The 21,330-nt window shown below is 40.7% G+C and overlaps 7 protein-coding genes across 11 annotated transcripts; 2 read left to right on the forward strand and 5 right to left on the reverse strand.

The window, feature by feature from the left end:
• Positions 1–87: 87 nt before the first annotated feature.
• On the reverse strand, positions 88–757 carry Ssb-c31a (single stranded-binding protein c31A). The gene is made up of 3 exons (XM_076910432.1): positions 695–757; positions 340–556; positions 88–249 (listed from the first exon to the last, which is right to left on the reverse strand). The coding sequence occupies exons 1-3, from the start codon at positions 737–739 to the stop codon at positions 167–169; spliced, it is 345 nt and encodes a 114-aa protein (XP_076766547.1). The 5' UTR covers positions 740–757; the 3' UTR covers positions 88–166.
• A 754-nt stretch (positions 758–1,511) lies between these two features.
• On the reverse strand, positions 1,512–4,203 carry LOC143433207 (transmembrane protein 181). 2 transcript variants are annotated; one of them, XM_076910430.1, is made up of 13 exons: positions 4,167–4,203; positions 3,936–4,097; positions 3,765–3,868; positions 3,547–3,696; positions 3,314–3,416; positions 3,073–3,226; positions 2,869–2,949; positions 2,706–2,805; positions 2,501–2,628; positions 2,263–2,412; positions 2,065–2,167; positions 1,748–1,978; positions 1,512–1,660 (listed from the first exon to the last, which is right to left on the reverse strand). In XM_076910430.1, exons 2-13 carry the CDS (start codon positions 4,082–4,084, stop codon positions 1,512–1,514), a joined length of 1,602 nt encoding a protein of 533 aa, XP_076766545.1. In that variant the 5' UTR covers positions 4,085–4,097; positions 4,167–4,203. The 2 variants fall into 2 exon arrangements, with proteins under 2 accessions (XP_076766545.1, XP_076766544.1); XM_076910429.1 differs by having other exon boundaries at positions 3,936–4,191.
• Positions 4,204–4,923: 720 nt separating this feature from the next.
• LOC143433206 (pre-mRNA-processing factor 17) lies at positions 4,924–7,388 on the reverse strand. Its single transcript, XM_076910427.1, has 7 exons — positions 7,128–7,388; positions 6,809–7,025; positions 6,386–6,712; positions 6,085–6,299; positions 5,704–5,967; positions 5,252–5,607; positions 4,924–5,188 (listed from the first exon to the last, which is right to left on the reverse strand). Exons 1-7 carry the CDS (start codon positions 7,320–7,322, stop codon positions 5,011–5,013), a joined length of 1,752 nt encoding a protein of 583 aa, XP_076766542.1. The 5' UTR covers positions 7,323–7,388; the 3' UTR covers positions 4,924–5,010.
• A 444-nt stretch (positions 7,389–7,832) lies between these two features.
• On the forward strand, positions 7,833–8,721 carry LOC143433208 (BRISC and BRCA1-A complex member 1). Its single transcript, XM_076910431.1, has one exon. It carries the CDS (start codon positions 7,870–7,872, stop codon positions 8,683–8,685), a length of 816 nt encoding a protein of 271 aa, XP_076766546.1. The 5' UTR covers positions 7,833–7,869; the 3' UTR covers positions 8,686–8,721.
• Positions 8,722–9,705: 984 nt separating this feature from the next.
• LOC143433334 (uncharacterized) lies at positions 9,706–13,060 on the reverse strand. The gene is made up of 10 exons (XM_076910632.1): positions 12,962–13,060; positions 12,617–12,906; positions 11,909–12,119; positions 11,550–11,830; positions 11,343–11,466; positions 11,035–11,258; positions 10,751–10,937; positions 10,450–10,662; positions 10,149–10,367; positions 9,706–10,064 (listed from the first exon to the last, which is right to left on the reverse strand). Exons 1-10 carry the CDS (start codon positions 13,032–13,034, stop codon positions 9,706–9,708), a joined length of 2,181 nt encoding a protein of 726 aa, XP_076766747.1. The 5' UTR covers positions 13,035–13,060.
• A 3,166-nt stretch (positions 13,061–16,226) lies between these two features.
• On the forward strand, positions 16,227–17,926 carry LOC143432948 (SAC3 domain-containing protein 1). 4 transcript variants are annotated; one of them, XM_076909953.1, is made up of 7 exons: positions 16,227–16,366; positions 16,482–16,673; positions 16,737–16,898; positions 16,970–17,230; positions 17,288–17,428; positions 17,504–17,693; positions 17,835–17,926. In XM_076909953.1, exons 1-7 carry the CDS (start codon positions 16,308–16,310, stop codon positions 17,907–17,909), a joined length of 1,080 nt encoding a protein of 359 aa, XP_076766068.1. In that variant the 5' UTR covers positions 16,227–16,307; the 3' UTR covers positions 17,910–17,926. The 4 variants fall into 4 exon arrangements, with proteins under 4 accessions (XP_076766068.1, XP_076766069.1, XP_076766070.1 ...); XM_076909954.1 differs by having other exon boundaries at positions 16,485–16,673; XM_076909955.1 differs by having other exon boundaries at positions 16,231–16,366; positions 16,482–16,702.
• Positions 17,927–17,978: 52 nt separating this feature from the next.
• Med4 (mediator complex subunit 4) lies at positions 17,979–19,030 on the reverse strand. The gene is made up of 4 exons (XM_076909957.1): positions 18,934–19,030; positions 18,457–18,863; positions 18,254–18,373; positions 17,979–18,182 (listed from the first exon to the last, which is right to left on the reverse strand). The coding sequence occupies exons 1-4, from the start codon at positions 19,002–19,004 to the stop codon at positions 18,013–18,015; spliced, it is 768 nt and encodes a 255-aa protein (XP_076766072.1). The 5' UTR covers positions 19,005–19,030; the 3' UTR covers positions 17,979–18,012.
• Positions 19,031–21,330: the final 2,300 nt, after the last annotated feature.

The raw sequence follows: 21,330 nt of genomic DNA on the forward strand, positions 1-21,330 counted from the left end.
GGAGGTACGTGTAATAGCGTTAAATTTCTAAATGTATCTTGGCATAGGATGGAAAAAATATTTTATTGATTATTTCGTTCAGCTGGTCTCAAATGGGAAACAGTGCTAGACATAATATAATAACAAACCTTTCAAGTATTTACTTATCGCGTAAGAAAACAAATATTTACGACTTGGATTTTACAGCCTTGTCCACGTCATCTATGACGGATAGTAATTTTCGCCACTGGGCCATATTTAAACAAATACCTGCGAATGCAAAGGTTTATCTTGGTAGTTTTCCATTAAAATTCCTGTAACGATAACAGCCAAAAGAGAAGAGTAATCGGGTATTGATACCTTTCTTTCCAGGCTTTAAGTTTGCATCTTTATCGTAGTACATTTCTCTGATATCGACATATAATTTCCCTTTAAAATCCCTTACTGAAACTTGACGATTACTTCCCAAATCCCAAGCAGTGTCCTCGTTTACATTAGACTCTTTATTAGTTTTCTCTGACGTCTTCTCTTCCTTGCTACCTACATCTAACTTTTGCTTCTTCTTCGGTTTCACGTCCTTGTATAGAAAAGTGATATTAAAATGTTGCATTCGCGTACCAATCTATTAGTGTTTAAATATAACATGCACACGCGTTCCTCTTCAAAGTACAAAGAAAATATGAAAACATGCTGCTTCGTTAAAAAAATAAAATACCTCATCGCTATCATCGGTAGAGACGTACTCCTTTGATTTCGGCATACTTCACAGCGTGCTCGCCTAAAACAATTTCTTTGGTATACTATTGTTTACATTCGTAGGAAAATAATCCTTTCTTTCTTTCTTTCTTTTTTTTAGTAACGGTTTCCCCTGCTATAACCTCTTTACACAACTGCACCAACTATCGTACCTTACTTATCCGATAACTACCAGTCGCGATCTATCGGTTGACAAAAATTACCGTAAACTCGGTGAATTTTTAATTATATTATATTTTATTTCGAACAATGGTACAACGGTAAGATATTTGTATTTTGTAGATTAAAGAAAAGACAGATCACAAATGTAAACATTCGATAGTCGTTACCACCTGATACAACTTTTCAATTATGGTGGATCGAGACTTGCCGTCGACTCGTATTGCACTTAGTCTCGTCAATTTAAACGCAAGCGACCAATGGGAAGTAACAGCACTAGAAGAACAGATTCTTATTGGACGGTCACATTCTTACCCGTGACATATATCTCCATTACTCTGATGCCTGTATAGCGTAGTAGCCAATTGAATACCTTTTATATCATACTTTACAATTACGTGTGTGTGTATCATAAATTTGAAAATAACACGCGCCAGTCGAGTATGTACGGAAATTCCATACAATATTTATTTGGTTTGGCTTAGAATAATATATTTCGTTCCTTTATCTTACAAGATATCACACTATTTACGACTCTCATAGTTTTTTTTTCTTTTTTACATTTTTTCTCCCTTATTACCACGCTTTTCACACTTTGGAAATCCTTCCTGCCCGTTTTAAGTCGCATTACGAGACGAATGAGTCAGAGGCCGTCGGCTATCTTCGTCTGACTCGTATACAACTTCTTCGTCCGATCCATAAATGACGTCTTCGTCGGAATCGTTGATCATAGAGAATGTAGGGTTGTCCTTGGTTATAGAAGAGTCTGATATTGGCGTTAAAATAATTCGTTAATATAATACCGATTTATGAATAGTCTTCGTATTCGCCGTCGAAATTACAAAATACTCACGTTGACCGTATACTTGTTGATATGCTGGCGCGTACACATAAGCCATTGTGTACAAGTAAAAATTTAAAAGACCGTACAAGGCCATAAACTGTGCAGACGAACGATAATATGTGGTGAGGCGAGAAGCAAAGCTATCTTCAAAAATACCAGCTCCAAATTGGCGCGCTGTCACGCAACCACAAACCAATGAAACCACACCGGCAAGTAACGTCAGAAAACGTAACCGAAGATCTGAGAAACGAAACAGGCAGGAAAAAATAGTGTAAATGGGCGTCTAATGCGCGTCTATGCAAGGGCAAATAAGTTTGTGATCATACCAAAGTACGGCATAGATCTCAATTCGCTGTACGCCTTCAATATCAACAGAAACAGATACGCTATATAAAATCCTCCTACCGTGAAGAAGAACACTTTGAAACCCTACAATCGTATAATTTTTCAAGTCTCAACTAAAATTGTCAGTTTCTAGACACTAAGTAATATATTCGATTAGATTAATTTACTGGAGAACGTACGAAATAGTTGGACGTGTCCAGAACGTAATTATAAGTTGGATCTTCCAATTCTGTACAGCGCAACCATGTAGCCAGAATAAGCGCCGAGCACCATAGTAATCCGACCACCAAAACTTTTGGTAAATAAAACGTGATCAGACGTCTTTCGTTCTGTTGAAACGGTAAAATATCCTCGTATATTATGCGGAATCGATACCGCGATCGCACTTACATAACATCAGTTAAAAGGCGCTCGTACTTGTCTCAAACCGTGATAAACGCACAACCAAAACATGAGAACTGCACAAAGGAATGTTGTCTGTAGAATTGCATCTATCATACCAGGTATCCAGGAATTTATCAAAAATGTCATTGGGAATAATGGATCTAAAAAAGTGAAACCAATTAATCATCTGTAAACGTTTGAAAACATGTGGAAAATTCAATTTCTTAACGTCTCTTACTATTGTATAAAATCAACAAGGGAAGGAGTATAGAGATCCATTTCTGTTCTATCGACCAATCGTGTAATGGATATTTTCGAAGAGAATGTCCAAACCAGCACTAAAAATAACGTAATGTCTTCTATCGATAGTAACGCTAATGTACACGCAGATTATTATTTACCATAACTCCAAACGCAGTTAACAAGAAGATAAATCGAAACCAAATCTCAAATTCCGTAAACGCCGGATTATAATTCTTGAACTATGGGCAATGGAAGAAGCAATATATGAAGTGCGATTGTCTCAACTTTCACAAATCTTACGATCTGATATACACACATATATATACGTATATACGTTTTATTTATATACAGTGCTTACTGACGTAGAACGTGAGCTCGCGTATGCTATAACGTTGATGGAAGCTCTCGAGTCCATGAAAACGAACAGTAATAATGTAGTAACTGTAATCGAGAAATCCAAGATGCGCAACTACTAGTTCTTCGCAAGTTTGTCTCTCGCATTTCAAGTGTCTGGTTCTACGGGAGAAAAAGAAGGCGCGACCTAGTGATTATACGTTCGATTATACGTCGCGTAAATAATGAAACGAACCGTATCAAACGTACCTATTGTGTCCAGTTTCCGACGATAAAACAGGTCTGAGTTTACGATCAATGGCAATACCATCTATGGAGATGCTTATTTGAAAACTTTTATCGTACCTTTCATCTGTAAAATTTCAAGTAAACCAAGATTAATCACAATAAGTCTGTCAGAGAGTTAAATGCATTTAGAAACTTTTTTTTTTTTTTTTTTTTTTTTTTTTTTTTTTTCTTTTATCGTGTCTCATCTGTATCACCATCGTTATTAGATGTCAGTAACTTTGCTATGACCCATAATTGTTGACTGTATGCGGATAACAGAGGCGTTTTCATAACAAACGGACCAGTGGCAATTTCGCTGCTGTTTAATTGAGCTCTCTGTTCGCTTGTACAAGTAATAGGAGGACCTGAGTAATGATAGGAGAAAAATATCATCTTGGTCATCGTTCTTTTTCTGACGATTATGTTCGCTTACCTGCAAGTCCGATAAATACCGCCAATCCAAAGCAGGCAAAAAATGCGACAAATACCATGACAAATTCTCTCTTATGCATAGAATACAGTCTCATCTGAACAGATCTAAGAAAGGAAAATAATATTACAATATAACGCACTCTTAGCAATGTACGTGGTGTTTATTGCGTACCTTTCGCATCGATCATGATGATAGGCAGGTGCAATGTATTTGTTAAATTCACTGAAGAGATCGCTGAACTGTGAAAGCACGTTTCTCACTCGAAGATTCCATCCTGCGGAAGGAAGGTGGTACGAATATCCTAATCCAGGCCCATCCATTTTTACGCGAAGCCTATTATATCGCGTAGATGTTTTCATTCTCGTCGACAACACATGTTTTCATTCTTAAAAATATTTTTACCGATACTCGTGCGTATGCAATATCTTTTCTTCTTTCACTGACTGTTCAATCCGACGACATACGTGTATGCAGATGCCGAAACACTGTAGTACGAACGGACCACGTGTTAAACGATAACGTTGCAGTCTATATCTTTTTCGTACGATTAAATCTCAACTATGAACATGGTTGGTATTCGATGAACAAAAATACACGTAACGGACATACATATATATTACTCGTGTACGTAAAAATACTGTTACCTTTCCATTAAGTAACGATTTCCTCGACTGATTTTCGTACACTTTCGCGATATTCACTGCAATGGACTCGTCGCATTAAATTGTCGCAAACATTTAAAACGGAACACTTGTTGCTAAACACAGTTTTTTGGTTTAAAAACAATCGGATTCGAAAAATTTAACACGATGGCTACCGAAAACATTCTGTTCGCAACGACGCACGGAACAAAAGCGGCAGACATCGTGACGCGCACTATTGATTTTTGCTACCGCCATGAGAAGACGCTACGACAGCAGTTTTATTCTATCACTTCTATCTCAACGGTAGGGAAATACAATTGGTGATTCCTTACGATTATTAAAAATTGTATAAACTGTACACGACAATATTCAGAGCATTAGAGTACTTTTTCTCTCTCCTCCCCTGTACGTATGTATGTTTAAAAGTTCGTTTCTTTATTATGCAACGAGTAAATAAATTTCCAATTTTATATATTATCAATGGTACGGTAAATGTGAAAATATGTACGAAAATATATACGAAACAAATCTATATGTACATGTAATATGAAATACAAATACAAGTGTAAGGATAAGTTGTTTTGTAAAAAGGTCGTTGAAATTTAATCCCAATACTTTATTTTTCCGTCCCAACCAGCTGTAGCGAGTCTCGAAGGCTCGTGAGGATGCCACAATACATCGATGCACACACCGTCGTGCGCTTTCCATTTTTTGTACAATTTTGTCGTTTTCCAATCCCAAATATAGCATTTTCCATCCGCATCTCCCGATACGAGATAGCTTCGAAGAAACGAAACAATTAAATAATTTACAACGGTTAACGCGTACAAATTTTCTTCTTACCTCATGTCGGGAGAGAAATCCAAACCGCACGCGTATCCGGCAACCATATGTCCCGTGAATGTCTTCTTACGATTCATTTTAAACCTGTTCAATGCAGAGAATATCACTATTTTATTATCCATACTTTGACACGCGAGCCACTTTTGATTCGGAGAAGGTGTAACCGCTGGCATAGAATGCATCGATGGATCGGCTATGTATTTCATGTCAACTGGTATATCCCATTCCCAAACTCGCAGACTTTTATCATCCGATGTTGTTACGAATCTTCGATTTTCATCTACAAACGTTATCGTGTTCACAGCTCCTAAATGCCTGTCATACTCTTGCGTTATTTCACCAGAACGGACATCCCACTGCAACCAGTTTAGACAGTTCGTCGTTTGTAAAAGTTGCCAAGAAATTCAGTTGAAATTCTATAAACATCTGAATATACCAAGATCGCTACTCACGCAGATAATCTTTTTGTCGCTGGTACCTGCTACAAACAGATGCTGTTTATCCGAATCGGGATTAAATTTAACACAATATGGGATTTTCCTGCTTGTAAATCGACTAATACAAGCTCCCGTTTCCGTATCCCACAATTTTACGTAACGGTCGTACCCAGCGGACAAAAATCTCTTTCCATCATTATCGAAACTTATGTCCCTGACAGCTTGACGATGCCCATAATACGTTCGAATGCATCTTCTGTCTTTGTAAACCTCCCACAGCTATACTTAAAATCATACGATACCGTCTCGTTTCCGTTGCCATCGCGTTCCATACAAATCTATACGTGTACATGTACGTATACATAAATATATGTATATATATATATATATACCTACCTTCACTCTGCAATCCATACTGCAGGAAAGTAGCAAATGCGCTGTACGTGGGAACCATCTGATCTGCGATATGCCCTTGGTATGTCCTTCCCATGTATGAATTTGTGCTTTCGGCAGGAAACATCTGTCGGGCGGTGATTCCGATTTTAAGTTGACTCCAACGTCCTGAGGTGCGTGCAAAAACGATCTGCCTTGATAGTCCACGCTATCTTTAACTGAAAAAATGTATTCAACGCTTACACCCTTTTTCTTGTTTATTAGATCATTCTTATACGCTTTGAAAGCCACAACTTGATTTTACTGTGTAACACTGTTTTCTCCTCGAGCGGTTTCTCTTCCATCGGTTTCCCTCTCTTATTTCTCTTTGCTAAGATTTCTTGCAATTCTGCGGCTTCCTCTTCCGTCGGTTTAATAACTCGTTTTTCGTCTATGTATCCACCCCATGGGCCCAAAAATCCTTCGACATCAGCGGGATTATCATTTCTGTGACGCTTCCTTTTGTCAGAAGCCCTCAGCGTTGTACTTTCGAATACCGTTTTACCACCAGACTCCTCGGCTGCATCTTTCGCCCCGATAATGGTTCTACCCTCTTCCGCGCTACCATCCACAGTTGGGTCTAACGCATATCCTATAACACGATGTGTTTAGCATAACCATACCATCCATGTCTTACACGTTTTCTCTTACGATTTACTATGCGCGCATCACTATTATATACACGTACCATAACTGGCAAAAGTTCTTCTTTGATTTTCAAACTGAAACTCGCTTATATGAGCTTTCTCGACGTATCCAGAAAGCATATTTTTCGCAGCGCGTTGTTGCTGCGTTTTAAATGGATTTTCTGGTCCGACATCGGGGGCAAATAGTTCTTCGTACCTAGGATTGTGCATCACTTCTTTCACAGTTGAATCCACGTGATTCAAGCATAACTCGGTCCCCTATAGATACAAACAAATAGAATCAATAGAATCGAATACAATAAATATCGTTAGTCGAAATAAATCGATCGAAAATGATTAATTATTCACGCCGGTGATTACCGTCGGTATTACTTCCGGCGCAGAACAGATTTCCATATTTACAGACGCGACCAATTTTTCCGACAGACAACGTCGTTTAACGTCGGTTGAGTTAACAGAGTCCACGGTGCGGTTAACCTCGCGCCTCTTGTTTTCAGTTTCACTTTCAGATCCGCTGTTATCGTCGCTGCTACCATAATCTTTCAAAGCGAACATACTTTTTTATATTATACCACGAATAACGATAACGCGTTAATCAAATTGATTGTTCGCTTCTTGTTCTACTACATTCGTCATTAATAACACTTATTTACATAAACATTTATCTTAGCGTACGACGAGGAACAGTTAAAACGTTAGACGATTAAAATCGAGTTCACGCAGCGTCCTCTGTCTCCAGACGCAGCGCAACACCGAGCAGCGGCAATGCTTTTTCTCGTTTACACTGTCGTACTATGTATCTCTAGTCTCTATCGGAAGAGATTGCAAATCCATATGCGCGTAAACTAGTCGATTTATGTTTGGGGGACACGTATCCTTTGGTGACTATTTCGTGGTATTTAACTTGCGGGACGAGGGAAAGTTAGAGTTACACTGCTCCTCCAAGACGGCTCTGGACAGAGAAAGAAGTGCGGTGGTGTGTAGAGTAACCCGTTTAGTTGCAGGGAAATTGCAATCGTTAATCGTTAAGGAATGATCATTGTTTAACAGATTCGTTCGTTCACCTACACACGTGCGTGTATTAACCTATCTCGGATTGAGAATGAGTAACACCGATGAAGCCTCGAGTTTAATACCGGAACGAAGGTTGTCCTGTTCCGATGAGAATAGTACGTTGACGCCAAATATCTTGGGAATTAACTTGCCGGAGAAAATTTTATTCGTCATCGATACGGCAAGAGAGAAAAATTGTACACCTTTTAAACTTTCTACGGGCGCTAACTATACGCCGTTGTTTATGATCAAACGAATTATCGAATGTTTTGTTTGCATTAAATCTATCATTCAGCACAGCCACGAGTACGCATTAATGATTTTGAACTCTCACAATGCTCAGTGGATTTGCGATTTTACTAATAACACCAACAGCATTGTCAACCATTTGAATCTCATCAACGACGACGTGCTAGAGGAAGATAAAAGATCTTATGATCTTGGACAGTTGTTCGATAAAATACAACAGAAGTTGCATTTACCAACTAACAAGCGCGACGTTACGGTTCCAACATTCGTCGTCAGAGTTATTTTAGTCTATTCACGTTCCAATGCTGTACCAAAGTTTCAAACCGGTAAAGGATCACTGGATGCTCTTACAAAAAATCCATATTTTTTCCTAGATGTATTATACGTACACGAACCACCCTGCCTGGAAAATGTATGCGAAGAAATTTATTCCGAAATAGCAACACTGGACACCACAAATTTTTCATACATATTAGAGGTAGGACGGAACGCAGCCAAATTACACGATAACATGGCCAAGCTATTGGCACATCCACTGCAAAGGCCGCCTCAAAAAGATATGTGCTATTCCATTTATCCGTCCTCCTCGTCTCAAGAAATGTATAATAATGTTTAGCTTCGCGTGTGGTCGCGCACGTCCGACCTCTTTGCCCCTTGTATAGGTTAAGCAGAAATAAATATTCGTACAAGTTTGTGATTACGATCAGAGTAGACGTTATAACTGTATGTTTCATAAACGTTTGAAAACGTGTACGGATCGTTACGTTTATTCTTTCAAGGCAGTACCCTTCACGAGTGTAAGCCGGATGCGGGTTGAGAGTACATTGAGAAATGTGTACACGCCCCACGTATAGTGTAAGACAACTTTATCAAGTAATTATACACGCGTTCAATGTTCTCCCGTTCTCTTTCGATTTATAATTAATTGTGAATTATATTTCAAAGCGGTACATCCGCGTGATCGTGATACAATCCTCGCAAATCGAGTGAGAGGCTGAACTGCTTACGAGAGAAAACGATGCGTCGGAGCAGGGAGGAAGAGATTTCATTTGCTGCAAAATTCTCTAATTATTTACAGTAGAATGTTACGACACGAGAACATACCGAACTTAATACCAAAACCGATCTTGTTCCAAATAAAATAATATTGCAACAAAGTGTCGAGGAAGCAATTACCTTACAACAAATTACCATAAATGAACGTTAGAAAATTGTGATGAAAGCCAGTTATTTCGACTGCCTCGATAAGCAGATAGAATTCGTTCGGAATTCACTCGCATAATATCCCACATGTTCGCCTCTTATATGCATGTATTATAAAATAGTCTATACGATTCGACAACGTTCAAATCTTAATAAATTATCCCTATAGTAATCGTATCACAGCGAGAGAGAATAGTATATATATATATATATATATATATAGTAATAAATTAAAACTATGTACAATCGAAATTAGGCAAGAACGCAAATGTACGTTTCTCTCTTTTCTTCAAAAAATAATCCATTGTTACTCGCATGTAACCACGCGTGTACAGATTCGATGGCAGAAAATTCAAATACTAAACGTTGATATAAAATTTTGACCGTTACAGATACGTCCAGCAGTCAGCGTTTAATGAATACGAGAGTTGCGTTAGAGGAATTTCTCGTCGATAAGCACGAGCAAACAACAGAGAATCGACAACCACGAAATGGCTGAGATGCTGGTCGAAGACGAAACTTGCACCGTTCTTAGAATTAGCGGTAACAATTTTACGAGCCGCGCAATACTATTTTCAGTTTTGTCCCTCGTAACGCTCCAAGTTTCCTGGTTCGAGTTCTTCGTCACGTTCACGGCAGTCTGTTCGCGATGTATCCCTTCCGGTTGCCAATTGCCGCAAACGGGAAAATTACGTGGTACCGGTACCATATCTTCGTGTTCGCCAACTTTAAAAATCAACGACATTCCGACTTCCGCATGAAATTCGATGTGGCAGTGAAACAACCAATAACCTGAAAAAGTATACAGATTAAAGTAACAAAGTGAGTAAAACTCGTAGGGAACCCTATCTGCCGTATACTTGTATGAACACACACCCGGATTCTTTGCATGGAACCGTACTATGGTAAACCCGCCATCCGGTACCGTTACGGTGTCTTTTAACGGTGCACGATCGAGATTTCTCCGTATATTCCCTTTTTCGTCCAATGCCTTTACGCGTTGAACAGTGACATTTTTACCGACCCTTTCCATCGCAATTACGCGAAACTGATATCCGTGAAGGTGGAACGGGTGATTCGCGTCATAAGCGAAACCTAAGAAACACAACAAAGTAACGGTAAGTAAACTCGCGTTCGATCCGAACGAGAGGAGGTGATTAAAAAATAATCGGCAAACCTTCATCCACCAACACAATTTCCACTACACTGTCGAGTTTCACTCGAAGCACGTGAGTGCAAGCGCAGTAGTTTCGCTCGCAGTCCTGTACAGTGCTCGCGTTACAAAATCGATCGGGATCGATGAAATCCCTTTGAGATAACAAAGGCACGGATGGCAATTTCATCGAAATGTGATTCAACTGAGGTAGAAGTACTCGCTTCGTCGCCTTGACTAAAAACGATATCACATTCACGTACGAACAAAATAAGCAACGAAATAAGAAACAACGTTACTTACTTGCAAGTAACCTATTCCCTACCTTCGTTGAATCCGTACAGATTTGCCCGATGAAAATGAGGATTGTCCTTCTTGTAAAAATCGTAAGACACATAAAACTGATAATCCGGTTCTTCGGTGTTCGATTTGTCGTTCGCGTCCATGGCTCTTAACAAAGGCATGCTGATGCTTCCATTCGTTTCCATACCCTCGTTTAAAGCATTCACTCGCTGAAAGATGTCGAAACAAGCTGCGGGTATTACACGCGTGCATGCATACCTACTTACCCGCCAATCGATCAATTCCGATATACCGACACCAACACACCTGTTTAATCGAATCATTCGATGGTTTACGTTCATACGTGACCACGCCGTTAGGATCTTCATCGGTTGCACCTTCGTATCGTAATATAGCTACTTGATACGCTTTGGTGAATCTTTCGTCGCAATCCATTAATCCGCGAAATCGAATCCAATAATTGTCTGGGTTTCGATTCGTTTCAACGACAAAATCGAATCTTTCTCCAGCATAGCTCACCAAAGATTCCGCTGGAATTATCCATTTCTGCTGTTAACGAATCGTTTCATTTCCTGATCAAACCTGATCTCTTTCATCTATCTGTGTACACGTACCTTCGACAGGTTCGATGTCCCGCCCGTCCGTACTAATTACACGTATAGTATGATTATCGATGGACAATTCGATCGGACAGTTTAAAAACTCGGCGTTGATCAATCTGAACCTGTGTCTTGCATTCTGAAAACGGAACGTCGTCGCATTGTACATTGTACGAATAGTTTAAGCGTGTTTCTCTATCTACGCCCGTCGATTAACGTTACCTGCTTAACGGTAAACGTGGCGATCGGCATTACAACGGTGGACGCGGTCCTCCTATTTTGATTAATCGCGAAACGACCTAGACCGTTTACCAACAAATTTGGTGGTTTATTATCTCCTCCTGCGTGATGGTGACTTAAAAATTTATCTATTCCCAATTGATGGGTCCAATCCGTGATCAGAACAGTATGTTCGTCGATGTCGTATAAAACATTGTGCCAATTCATCTTCGGAGGCACGCGTACGATCAATGCACCGAAAACACCGTCGCCCCGTTGAAACCCTAAAATCACCAACGTTAAACGAACTGGCCAAAGTATTTTATGAAAATGTACAACGTCCACGATTGTTCTCCTCCCACCTAGATGAGAATGCCAAAAATGCGTTCCGGCCTCCGTAGCGACGTAATCGTAACGGAATGTAGAACCTGGTGAAATCGGACATTGCGACACATAGGGTACACCATCCATGTACGGCGTGTTAACGTGATGTTGACCGTGCCAGTGCATCGTAGTGCTCTCGGAATGCAGCAAATTTACCACGTCGACTATTATCCGGTCTCCTTGGCACACCTTTCATCGAGGAAATAGAGTCATACGTACGATTAAATATGTTCCGATCTAATCGTGGAAACGAACGGAGAAAATCTGCAGTCTACAATCTTTCGAAAAAATGGCGAACATCGACGAAGCGCGTGGCAAAACGCGTGGCACCCGACGGTTAAAGGGACCTTCTCATCGGTCGCCGCGGTTTCTACAGTCCCATATAGAACGATATTGTAGACGATATTATAAACGAGGACGATAGATCTTATAGGACTTGGGACAATAGACTGGTATTGTTTAACGATCGAACGGAGTCGAGTAAATTTTCGCCTCGTTCGAATTGGCGAGTTTTACGCGTTAAATCTCGAAGAGGGAAACAGTCGAGAGAAAGAATTGAAACGTGGAAGATCTCACAAAATTACTCGTCCATTAACTTTCATTTCTTTTCGTCTTTTCTTTCACGGTTTTTTTTTTCTTTTAACGTTATTTAACTACTTACTACCAGATGTATCGTATGTATGTACCTCGATGGGCGGTCCAGGCATTTGTCGGTTAACTACCAGAATCGATCTCTCGATACCATCTGCTGGAATACAGTGTTCACGAAAGCAATCCGTGATGTTGAACGGACAATCGTAGCACGCTTTACTCATCGTGTGATAAGCTTCTAACTTAAAGACATAACGACATTCCATCGGCGGTGCCTCATCGATGCAAGTTCGTCGGCAGGGGTGTCTCGTCCAATCTAATTCGTCCGCTATCTCCGGATCTATGTCCTCGAAATCCAAGTTATCACGCGCCGTTCCTATGGTTCCTAAGATGACAAAGTTCGTTCTTACTAATAATATTATACTATTCGTTTCTCTTACGCTTACCCGACGGAGAACTGTGAAACAGGAAAGGAAGTTCTATTAGAAATAAAATCACTTTTCGATAGGTCATGCTCGATATCCGCGGTAATTCATAGAGTCGTGAAATATCTTCGTGCTTAGAACGAGGTATAATCACGTAGCCGATACGCGCACGATTCACGGTTAACTAATTAATATACCGTTGCACTGTGTCGACAGAGATCATTGCGCGGTAGACAGTGCATTCAGACAAGCATGACGTGACATTTCACCTTATCTAATCTGCGTATCGTAAGAAAGTGCCCGGCAATAAATGGCAACATAAAATTTCGACAAATAGTATAATAAAATAGGTGACAGCAGCAGGCGTGTAACGCGCCGCCTAGAAAGCCTCTAGCAAATTTACTACTTCTTTTAAAATGTTTCGATATCGTCACTACGAGGCTGTGATCGTTAAGAAATTGTCCGACCCCTCGTTGAAGCGACGCGCGGGCATAACGCGGCACGTTTCGTCGCACGATAAAAGTTCGATCCGAAACGAAAAGACCACTAGCCAGCTTCCTTTCCTCTCCGTAGCCTCTGTCGCGAGCCGCCCGTTTCTTTGTATAATCAACGATGTTTTAAGAAAGACTGGACCACCGTCGCGCTGTTCGTTTCTCTATACAGCGATTTTCTGGAGGTCACGCGTACCCCACGAATCACCAACGGTCCTCTTACTTTAACCGATCGATGCGTTCGCGAGATGATGATACATACGATCGACTCGAGCGGTTTCGTATTACTTCCTCTCGGGGAATTATTTTCATCAAGGGGATTTCCATCTCGAGACAAGTATTCCGCATCGATGGTAATTATTTCTTCTTTTTTTCTTTTCTTTTCTTTCTGACGTACAGACCTTCGCGTCCCGTATGCGTATACACTCGCATTGACTCGCGCGTCAAACAGTCGTAAATTCCACGAGTATCACCAAGATACAACGTAAAATGGTTCTCACTCGATACAATCTGGTATGGAATCAAAATGTACCCGAAACATTTAAACGTGTCGTTTTGTCTTACCGATGGTGCGATGATAAACACGACACTTTACTCTTTTCGGTCCGCTCCTCGAGTTATCTTATTCGCCGACAAAGCCGCGCCGAAGGCAATTCGGTGCGCTTGGCTGACGCACGAATGCACGCGCGCGTGTGTGCGTATTTTCCCGCGTTGGAACGTTTCGCGAGGATCAAGAACGAAACTACCAACGATCGTTTCCCAGAATTTTCGTCCGACTCATGAAATCGTTGTACGCGGAATTGTAATTCCGCAGCATTCCACGCACACGTACTCCGCTACAGGTCGACGTTTCTGAAAACACGTGAATATTTAGACGCGCATATGGGTGTGCAACGAAGAAAACAGAAAGAGGAGAAGAAAAGATTGACATCAACGATATGAAAATCTGACGAACTCCATGCCAGGATATAATTCGCTTATCTCTCGCGTAATCGCGTCCGAGGCGCGATAAATATCGCTCTCACGTGTAATTAATTCCTTGCATCGTGCTGTCACGCGTAACAATTTAAGTTAACGGATGACTTTACACACGCGATGACTACAACGCGGATTCGAATATTAATTATCGAACGACGATGATCATCGTTTGCGGTTAAAACAAAAAAAAGGATAACTTAACTTGAAATCATCATCGATCGTGGACTTCTCGCCAAAGTTTCGACACGTGACTTTCGATCTTTTCTTAACCAGCTCGTAGATGCGCGTATGGATAACGGCAACGAGTAGAAAGGCAACCGCAGGACCGATGATGATAAACAACAATAATAAAGATAACGGTAACGAAGACGATGACGATAACGATAACGATAACGATAACGATAACGATAACGATAACGATAACGATAACGATAACGACAACGACAACGTCGACGATAGAGATCACGTTGCGATAAATTATCATCGTACACCGTTGAAACGAGTAACCGACGATCGCATACAGTATAGAAACATCGGTAATAGCGCATAACGTTTCTTCCCGTTGCGAATAGACTAGAGAATAAGAAATTAAAACGGATAAACCGATACGTAGTCGTTACTGGTTAATTGCAATGCAAGATACCACACAGCTTTGCGCAATTAGCATGACGTCGTTCGCGAAACGAACTCAACGGAAGGACGCGTTACGTACACGGAAAGAATTACAACGATTTCGTCGACAGCATCGTACTTTAGGCAAGCGTGTAACACGAACAATCGAGAACGAAGTTACATAATATATCGTACATAGATTCTATCAAGTGTCCGTGTTTTCTTTTTCTAAATTCTTTTTATTTTCTTATTTCACGAAGAATTTGCGCATAAAACGCATCGCGTCGACCAGGTACAGCCACGCATTCTCGGCTACGACTATCTTCGTTCAGCTCGGAAACGCTTCGCTGCGTGAGCGGATGGACTACGAATCGGTGACACACTAACTATATGCCCGTTACGATTTTCCGGTTAACTGCGAATACACGCGCATATTTAAACTATTAAAGTCAACGATAAAAGATGAGAAAGATAAAGATGCGGGAGACGGTGGGAAAGAACTGCGTTCGAAAGACATCGAGAAAGATATGGAGAAGAGAAAGTTAACGTACAAGAACGTTAACCTTCTTGCAACGGCCACGGTGATGCCGACAACGGTAATTACGTAACAGCAGGTGTATCGCAACAACAGCGTAAACCATAAAGAGGTATCAAAACGTATCGATAAACTTCGAAACATTATTCCTCGTACTATCTTCGCCGACGCGTGTACGCGCCTTTCAAGAAGCATCCAAGATCGCAAGATCCTAAAACATCTTTCGATTACCGATTAGATCGTTCAAATCCACTTCGTGTCTTAACAAACGTTCAACGTTTGAAAATACCGTTGAATAAATACACGTACCGAACGAAGGAGATACGTATGAAAATTATCAAGTATCGATGCGACGAGATCTGTACAATAATTAATGTATTACGCGTAACGATCTCCGATCAGACTCCATCTATCTACACTATTCTCCTAATTATTTTACACGCTTTGCGCTTTGGAAACAAACGTTTACCATCCAAGAGGATTCGAACATGCAAACGGAATTACTTACCGTTCATCGTTCGTTCATGCATCTCCAAGGCTCATCAACATATCCACGCGATGATAATTAACCGTATAGATGGATGTACGGAATGCGCGGACGTTGCGTGCGCACGCGACGCGCACGCGACGCACACTCAAAAACGAATCCTGCCGTGCGAAACGAATCAATCCGCTATCGACATAACCTCGTTCGTAAAGAGCAAACTTATTATTATTGAACGATAACAAGGGAATTTCGTTGAAAATGACCGAATTCATACAAGGGACATGCCTCCTGATGTGTCCAGAGAAAGAACGTTGGATGTGAGTGACGATACGTGTCCCGTATTAGAAAATCGTGCACGTTTAAGCATTTCGCGAATGCTTAAATCCATAAGACCGTTCTTTAATCATTGTTTAAAGTTTATAACAATTGCAGCAGAGAGAAAGAAGGTTTGTTACATAGGTTCGAAATCGACGACAGCGAAGAAAGATCCGGATCACCGAAGGCAGATCCAACGAAGATCGTGAAATGCTTCAGTCGTCCAGCCGCAGGAATAATTATGACCGATCCAAAGCAGTTACGACCCGCCCCGGTGTTATTGTCGACCATCGAATATTTGTTTACAAAGTAGGATCACGACCAAAGTACACGATTCGGTTGGTAAAAAATGTTTCTCATCTATTATTACAGGATATCTACACGAACCGATACGGATTGGGTAATAGCGTACGATTTCATCTTCGACCGCTTGAGATCCGTAAGACAAGACATTGCGATTCAAAGGATAGATGTCCCTACCAATATTCGACTGTTGGAACTCATAGTTCGATTTTTAGTTTATTCCTCCCAAAGGTACGACACGTATATCGGGGCAGGTCTCTGGATACAAGGTAGGAGAACGTACAGACATTGAACAATTGCAGATTATGCGAGCGCAGTACCTCGGAGTTCAATAGAAAGATCAACGATGGACACCTTGCCGAGTGTGTAACGCGTTTGATGATTTTGTATGACGGATCCGAGGTTCAAAGGGATTTTGCGATAAAACTCGACGGAGATGCGGGCGAATCGAAAATTCCGAGCAACAACAAGGATCGCGAACAAATGGAAGCGTTGTACATTCTTTTAAACACGGGTAACGCCGAAGTCTTAACCAGGGCGTTGCGTCTTCCCTCGGACTTACGGTATGTGCACGCAAACGACTTAACTTAACGTCGCGTTGCCATTACTTCTTCTCGTAGGAGATCCACGGATGTACAGTTATCGATGAGAATATCATTCGCTTGGTACTTAAACAATTACGTACGGGCCTGCTCGTTAATTCCTCAACTGTCCCCGTTACTTATCTGCGCAGCTATGACCGGTATAGAAAAATTGAGAAGGTACCGAGGTTTAAACGTTAACGCTGGACGGGGAGAGATTTGTTAATATTTACACACGATCGTGTATCGTTTCAGAATAGCGTTGCGAATCATGAGCTCGGGATACAACAGCAAAGTCTTTACGTTCCCTGGACTGAAGCTGCAACGACTCTTATTGTACAAAAAGATAGAGAAACTTCGAGCCGATTGCGAGTCGTTCGGTCTTGGATTTACCGATCAGAACGTTTCGTTCCAAATAGCAAACTTTCGAGATCAAGTAGAATCGGTAAGGCGCTGCGTAACGCGTAACACTATTTTTAACGGCAGAGGGATAAAAGCAGGGTGTATACAGTGTGTTTATCGTTATCGTAAAGTTGTACGATCGCGATACGGAGTAGGAGAAGGAAATAAGTTTCTATCGTTTCAGGCACATCCGGAAATGTATTACACGCAGGAGGCTATGCAAAATTTTTTACCACAAATTTTACTCGAATCTATATAGTGAATAAAACGTACGCGTTACACATATATTCTTACGCTTCTTCCTCTTTCTTTCCCTGGTAATCGACGAATCTAGGAACGGAGATACGCAATTCGAGAAACGTTCATTGGGAGTCGCTCGATGAGCTACTCGAAGAATCCGTCGACATAACTTCAACGTCTTCTGTTTCCTGCTTATGCGTATTCATGGCAACGCTTCCTTGACCACTGACAGACATATGAATTTCACCGGACGGATGCCAGGCAAACTGATTGGCTTGCGACACAGGTGGTTCTGTAGAATAGGCCTTATAGTAGAAAAGAAAACCAAAAGAAAAAGAAGAAAAAAAAAAAATGGGAACTTACCGCCTACCGGATGGCCAGCTCTGTGCAGGTCGGAGGATATTCCAGGATGAGTACCCGGCATCTGTCCGTTCAATGGTAGATCGCTCAATCGCCCAAGATATCCCAATCTCATTTCAATATCTACAAGGGAAAGAAAGAAAGAAAGCAAAAGAACGAACCCAAGGACTTTGCAGGACATTGAAAGGAGAAAAAGAAGTATTCACCGGTAGGGTAGGGTCTCCTAGGGTCTCCTTGTTGCCAGGTAAGAGGAGCACATATGGCATTGGACGCGCTTATTCTGTGAGCATACTTGATCAATTCCTCCGACGGTACCGGTCTTTTGTTCGCACGACCGATGGACTGTAACTTTTGTTTAGCTTGATAAATAGCGGTAGCTAAAATTTGCTCCGCCTCCTTCAACTGTCGCTGCAGTCGTTGAATATCTTGATCCTGTCTCTCAACCTCGGCTTTTAGAGCTTCCATCTTCAAGTTGATTTTTGCCTGTTCAGCTGCTCGGTCGAAAGTTGACTTTAATTGGTAATCCTTGGCGATCAAAAGTTCGGTTAATCGAGCGTGTTCCTCGTTGGAGAGTTTTAAAGGTTTTTGAGCAATAGTATTTTCGATCATTTCTCTACAAGATAAAGAAACATGAGCAACGAACGAAAGAAAGGCGATAGGAAAAAAGACTTGTCATAACCTACTTGGCGATCAATTCGATGTCGTCGACGAGAGACAGGAGAACTTCCCTTGTACTGGTGCCGGGCGATGTCATCTCGTTTCGACGAGTGCGTAGCGTCCTCCGATTCCGGGGAAGTACAGTTAAACGCAGCTTTCAACACGTTCGTGTATCAAAGGTATTCAGGTTAGGTTTATAGAAGCGACGCTTGGACTAAGGAGAACAGGATACCATCGAACTTTTTATCGTAAAGTACTGTTGTCAGCCTGGTGGCGCCATCTCTGTGGAAAGTGCTGAAACTGTTCGCTGTTCAGGGTTCATTCCTTTTTAAAGATATGGCGACACTATGACGTAAATTGTAGCGTTACCAACTGCCACACCTGAGCAGACTCGTTCACTGCCATCTACTTCCGAGGGACGTTATCGTCTGCCACACCTCAGCAGTCTCGTTCACTGCCATCTACTTCCGCCCCTCGGAAGGTACATTTTCGTTAGGAAATTGTTTAAAATATAAGAAGTTACTTTTTACGCGACGTTTAATCCTGTATCACGATTATCAACTGAGAACCAGCACCATGTTCCAGGAACGTTCTCTCGAGTCCACGTTCAAACAGCGCAAATATCTCTGTCGATAAAGTCGAAACAAAATTAATTACGTACACGGCGACAGGCAGTGATTGTACGGTTCGCGGATAAGTTTTTTGTTACCGCAGCTAATAACCGAAGTCAGTAGCGAAGACTGCAATTCCGCTGGACGATAAAGACGGTAGAACGAGCCTTTGGGGATAAAAGCGAACGGGTGGACAGTTCTCTCGTTTCTTTAAATGACGTCTACGCAATGAGTCATCAGCCGCGTTATTATCATGCAATTGACATAACAGACTCGCGCGGCTACGTTAGCTGTGTTTAACCCCTAGAGCTCTATGGACACATATATGCGATTTTTCTAAGCTTCTACTTCAATTTACCTTATTTGTTAAAGACTTATTGTTTGTAGGAAATTGTACCTTCCGAGGAGCGGAAGTAGATGGCACTGAACGAGTCTGCTGAGATGTGGAAGTCGACAACGCCACAAAATAAATTGATATCAATTGATTAATTAATCAAAGATATTGGGTATTATAATGAAAATTGTAGGCGTATAACCATCTAAGTCCTAGTAATATATTATGCGTATGTGCAATTATAAAGGTAATTTATGATCTAAGACTTCTGTATTCGTTGAATTGTCAATAAGTTACCATAAACGTTTTGTTATTTTTAATGATCGATTTAATTACTCAATGACCCCCGCAACGATCCTGGAATAACCTATTCCAATGTCTAAGGCAAAATAATAGTACGATGTTGTACCAAACAAATAAATGAATTGCATGCGACCGCGTGTCTAGAAATTAGAAGTGAATGCTTTCAATTGCACGCACAGATTGCTTGTACTTTCTACTAATGTGTATAATCAGAGAAACAAGCACAGAAGCAGAGAAACTAATAAAAGTGGATGTAAGAGAATGGGCATAAATCTATACAAATATTACGCAAAAACGTTGTAATTACTGCAAGCACAAGAGTAATAACTGGAATGGAATAAAACGACGAATTATTTTTTAATAACATCCTATTTACATTAACTATGAAGATACTGCTCCTCCCTCGTTAATTATGTGATGAAAGAAACTGCGTGTTAATTAATTAATAGCTGCAAGAACGAATGTTTTATGTTTATTCACATTTTTCGATATCTACATCAGAAAATATAGTAGAGAGACTCGTGGCGTCATCTTTGTAGAAAATGCTGAAACTGTTAGCCGTTGAGGGTTCAGCCCTTCCACAAGAGATGGCGACACCATTACGTAAATAAATTAACGATGGTAGTAATTAATGAATTAATCAACAATGTGAGGATTTCGGCGATAATAGAATGCGTTTCTATAGCGCGACTATGTTCCAAATGGTGGATACTTTAAAATGATTGAAAGGATTTGATTGATTAAACAATTATGTGCATTTAGAAGGTAATTTATGAAACAAGAATTGTGTATTCCGTAAATTAACAAGAAGATGCAATAAACGTTTTGTTATCTTTAATGATCGGTTTAATTATTCAATCATCCCCGCAACGATTCTGGAATGATCTATTTTAATGTCTGAGGCGAAAAAATAGCAGAATGCTGTATTAAACATAAATAAATGAATTGTTTGCGACCACGTGTGTAGAAATTAGTTGGGAGTGCGTTCGATTGTATGGACAGATCGTTTGTACTTTCTACTAATGGATATATTCAGAAAAATAAGCACAGAACAGGGAAACTAATAAAAGTAGATATACGAGAATGGGTATAAATCTATACAAATATTACACAGATACGTTGCAATCACTGCAAGCACGAGAGTAATGACTGGAAAGGGAATAAAGCAACGAATC

This window comes from Xylocopa sonorina, chromosome 2, assembly GCF_050948175.1.
Source record: "Xylocopa sonorina isolate GNS202 chromosome 2, iyXylSono1_principal, whole genome shotgun sequence".
Lineage (NCBI taxonomy): Eukaryota > Metazoa > Arthropoda > Insecta > Hymenoptera > Apidae > Xylocopa > Xylocopa sonorina.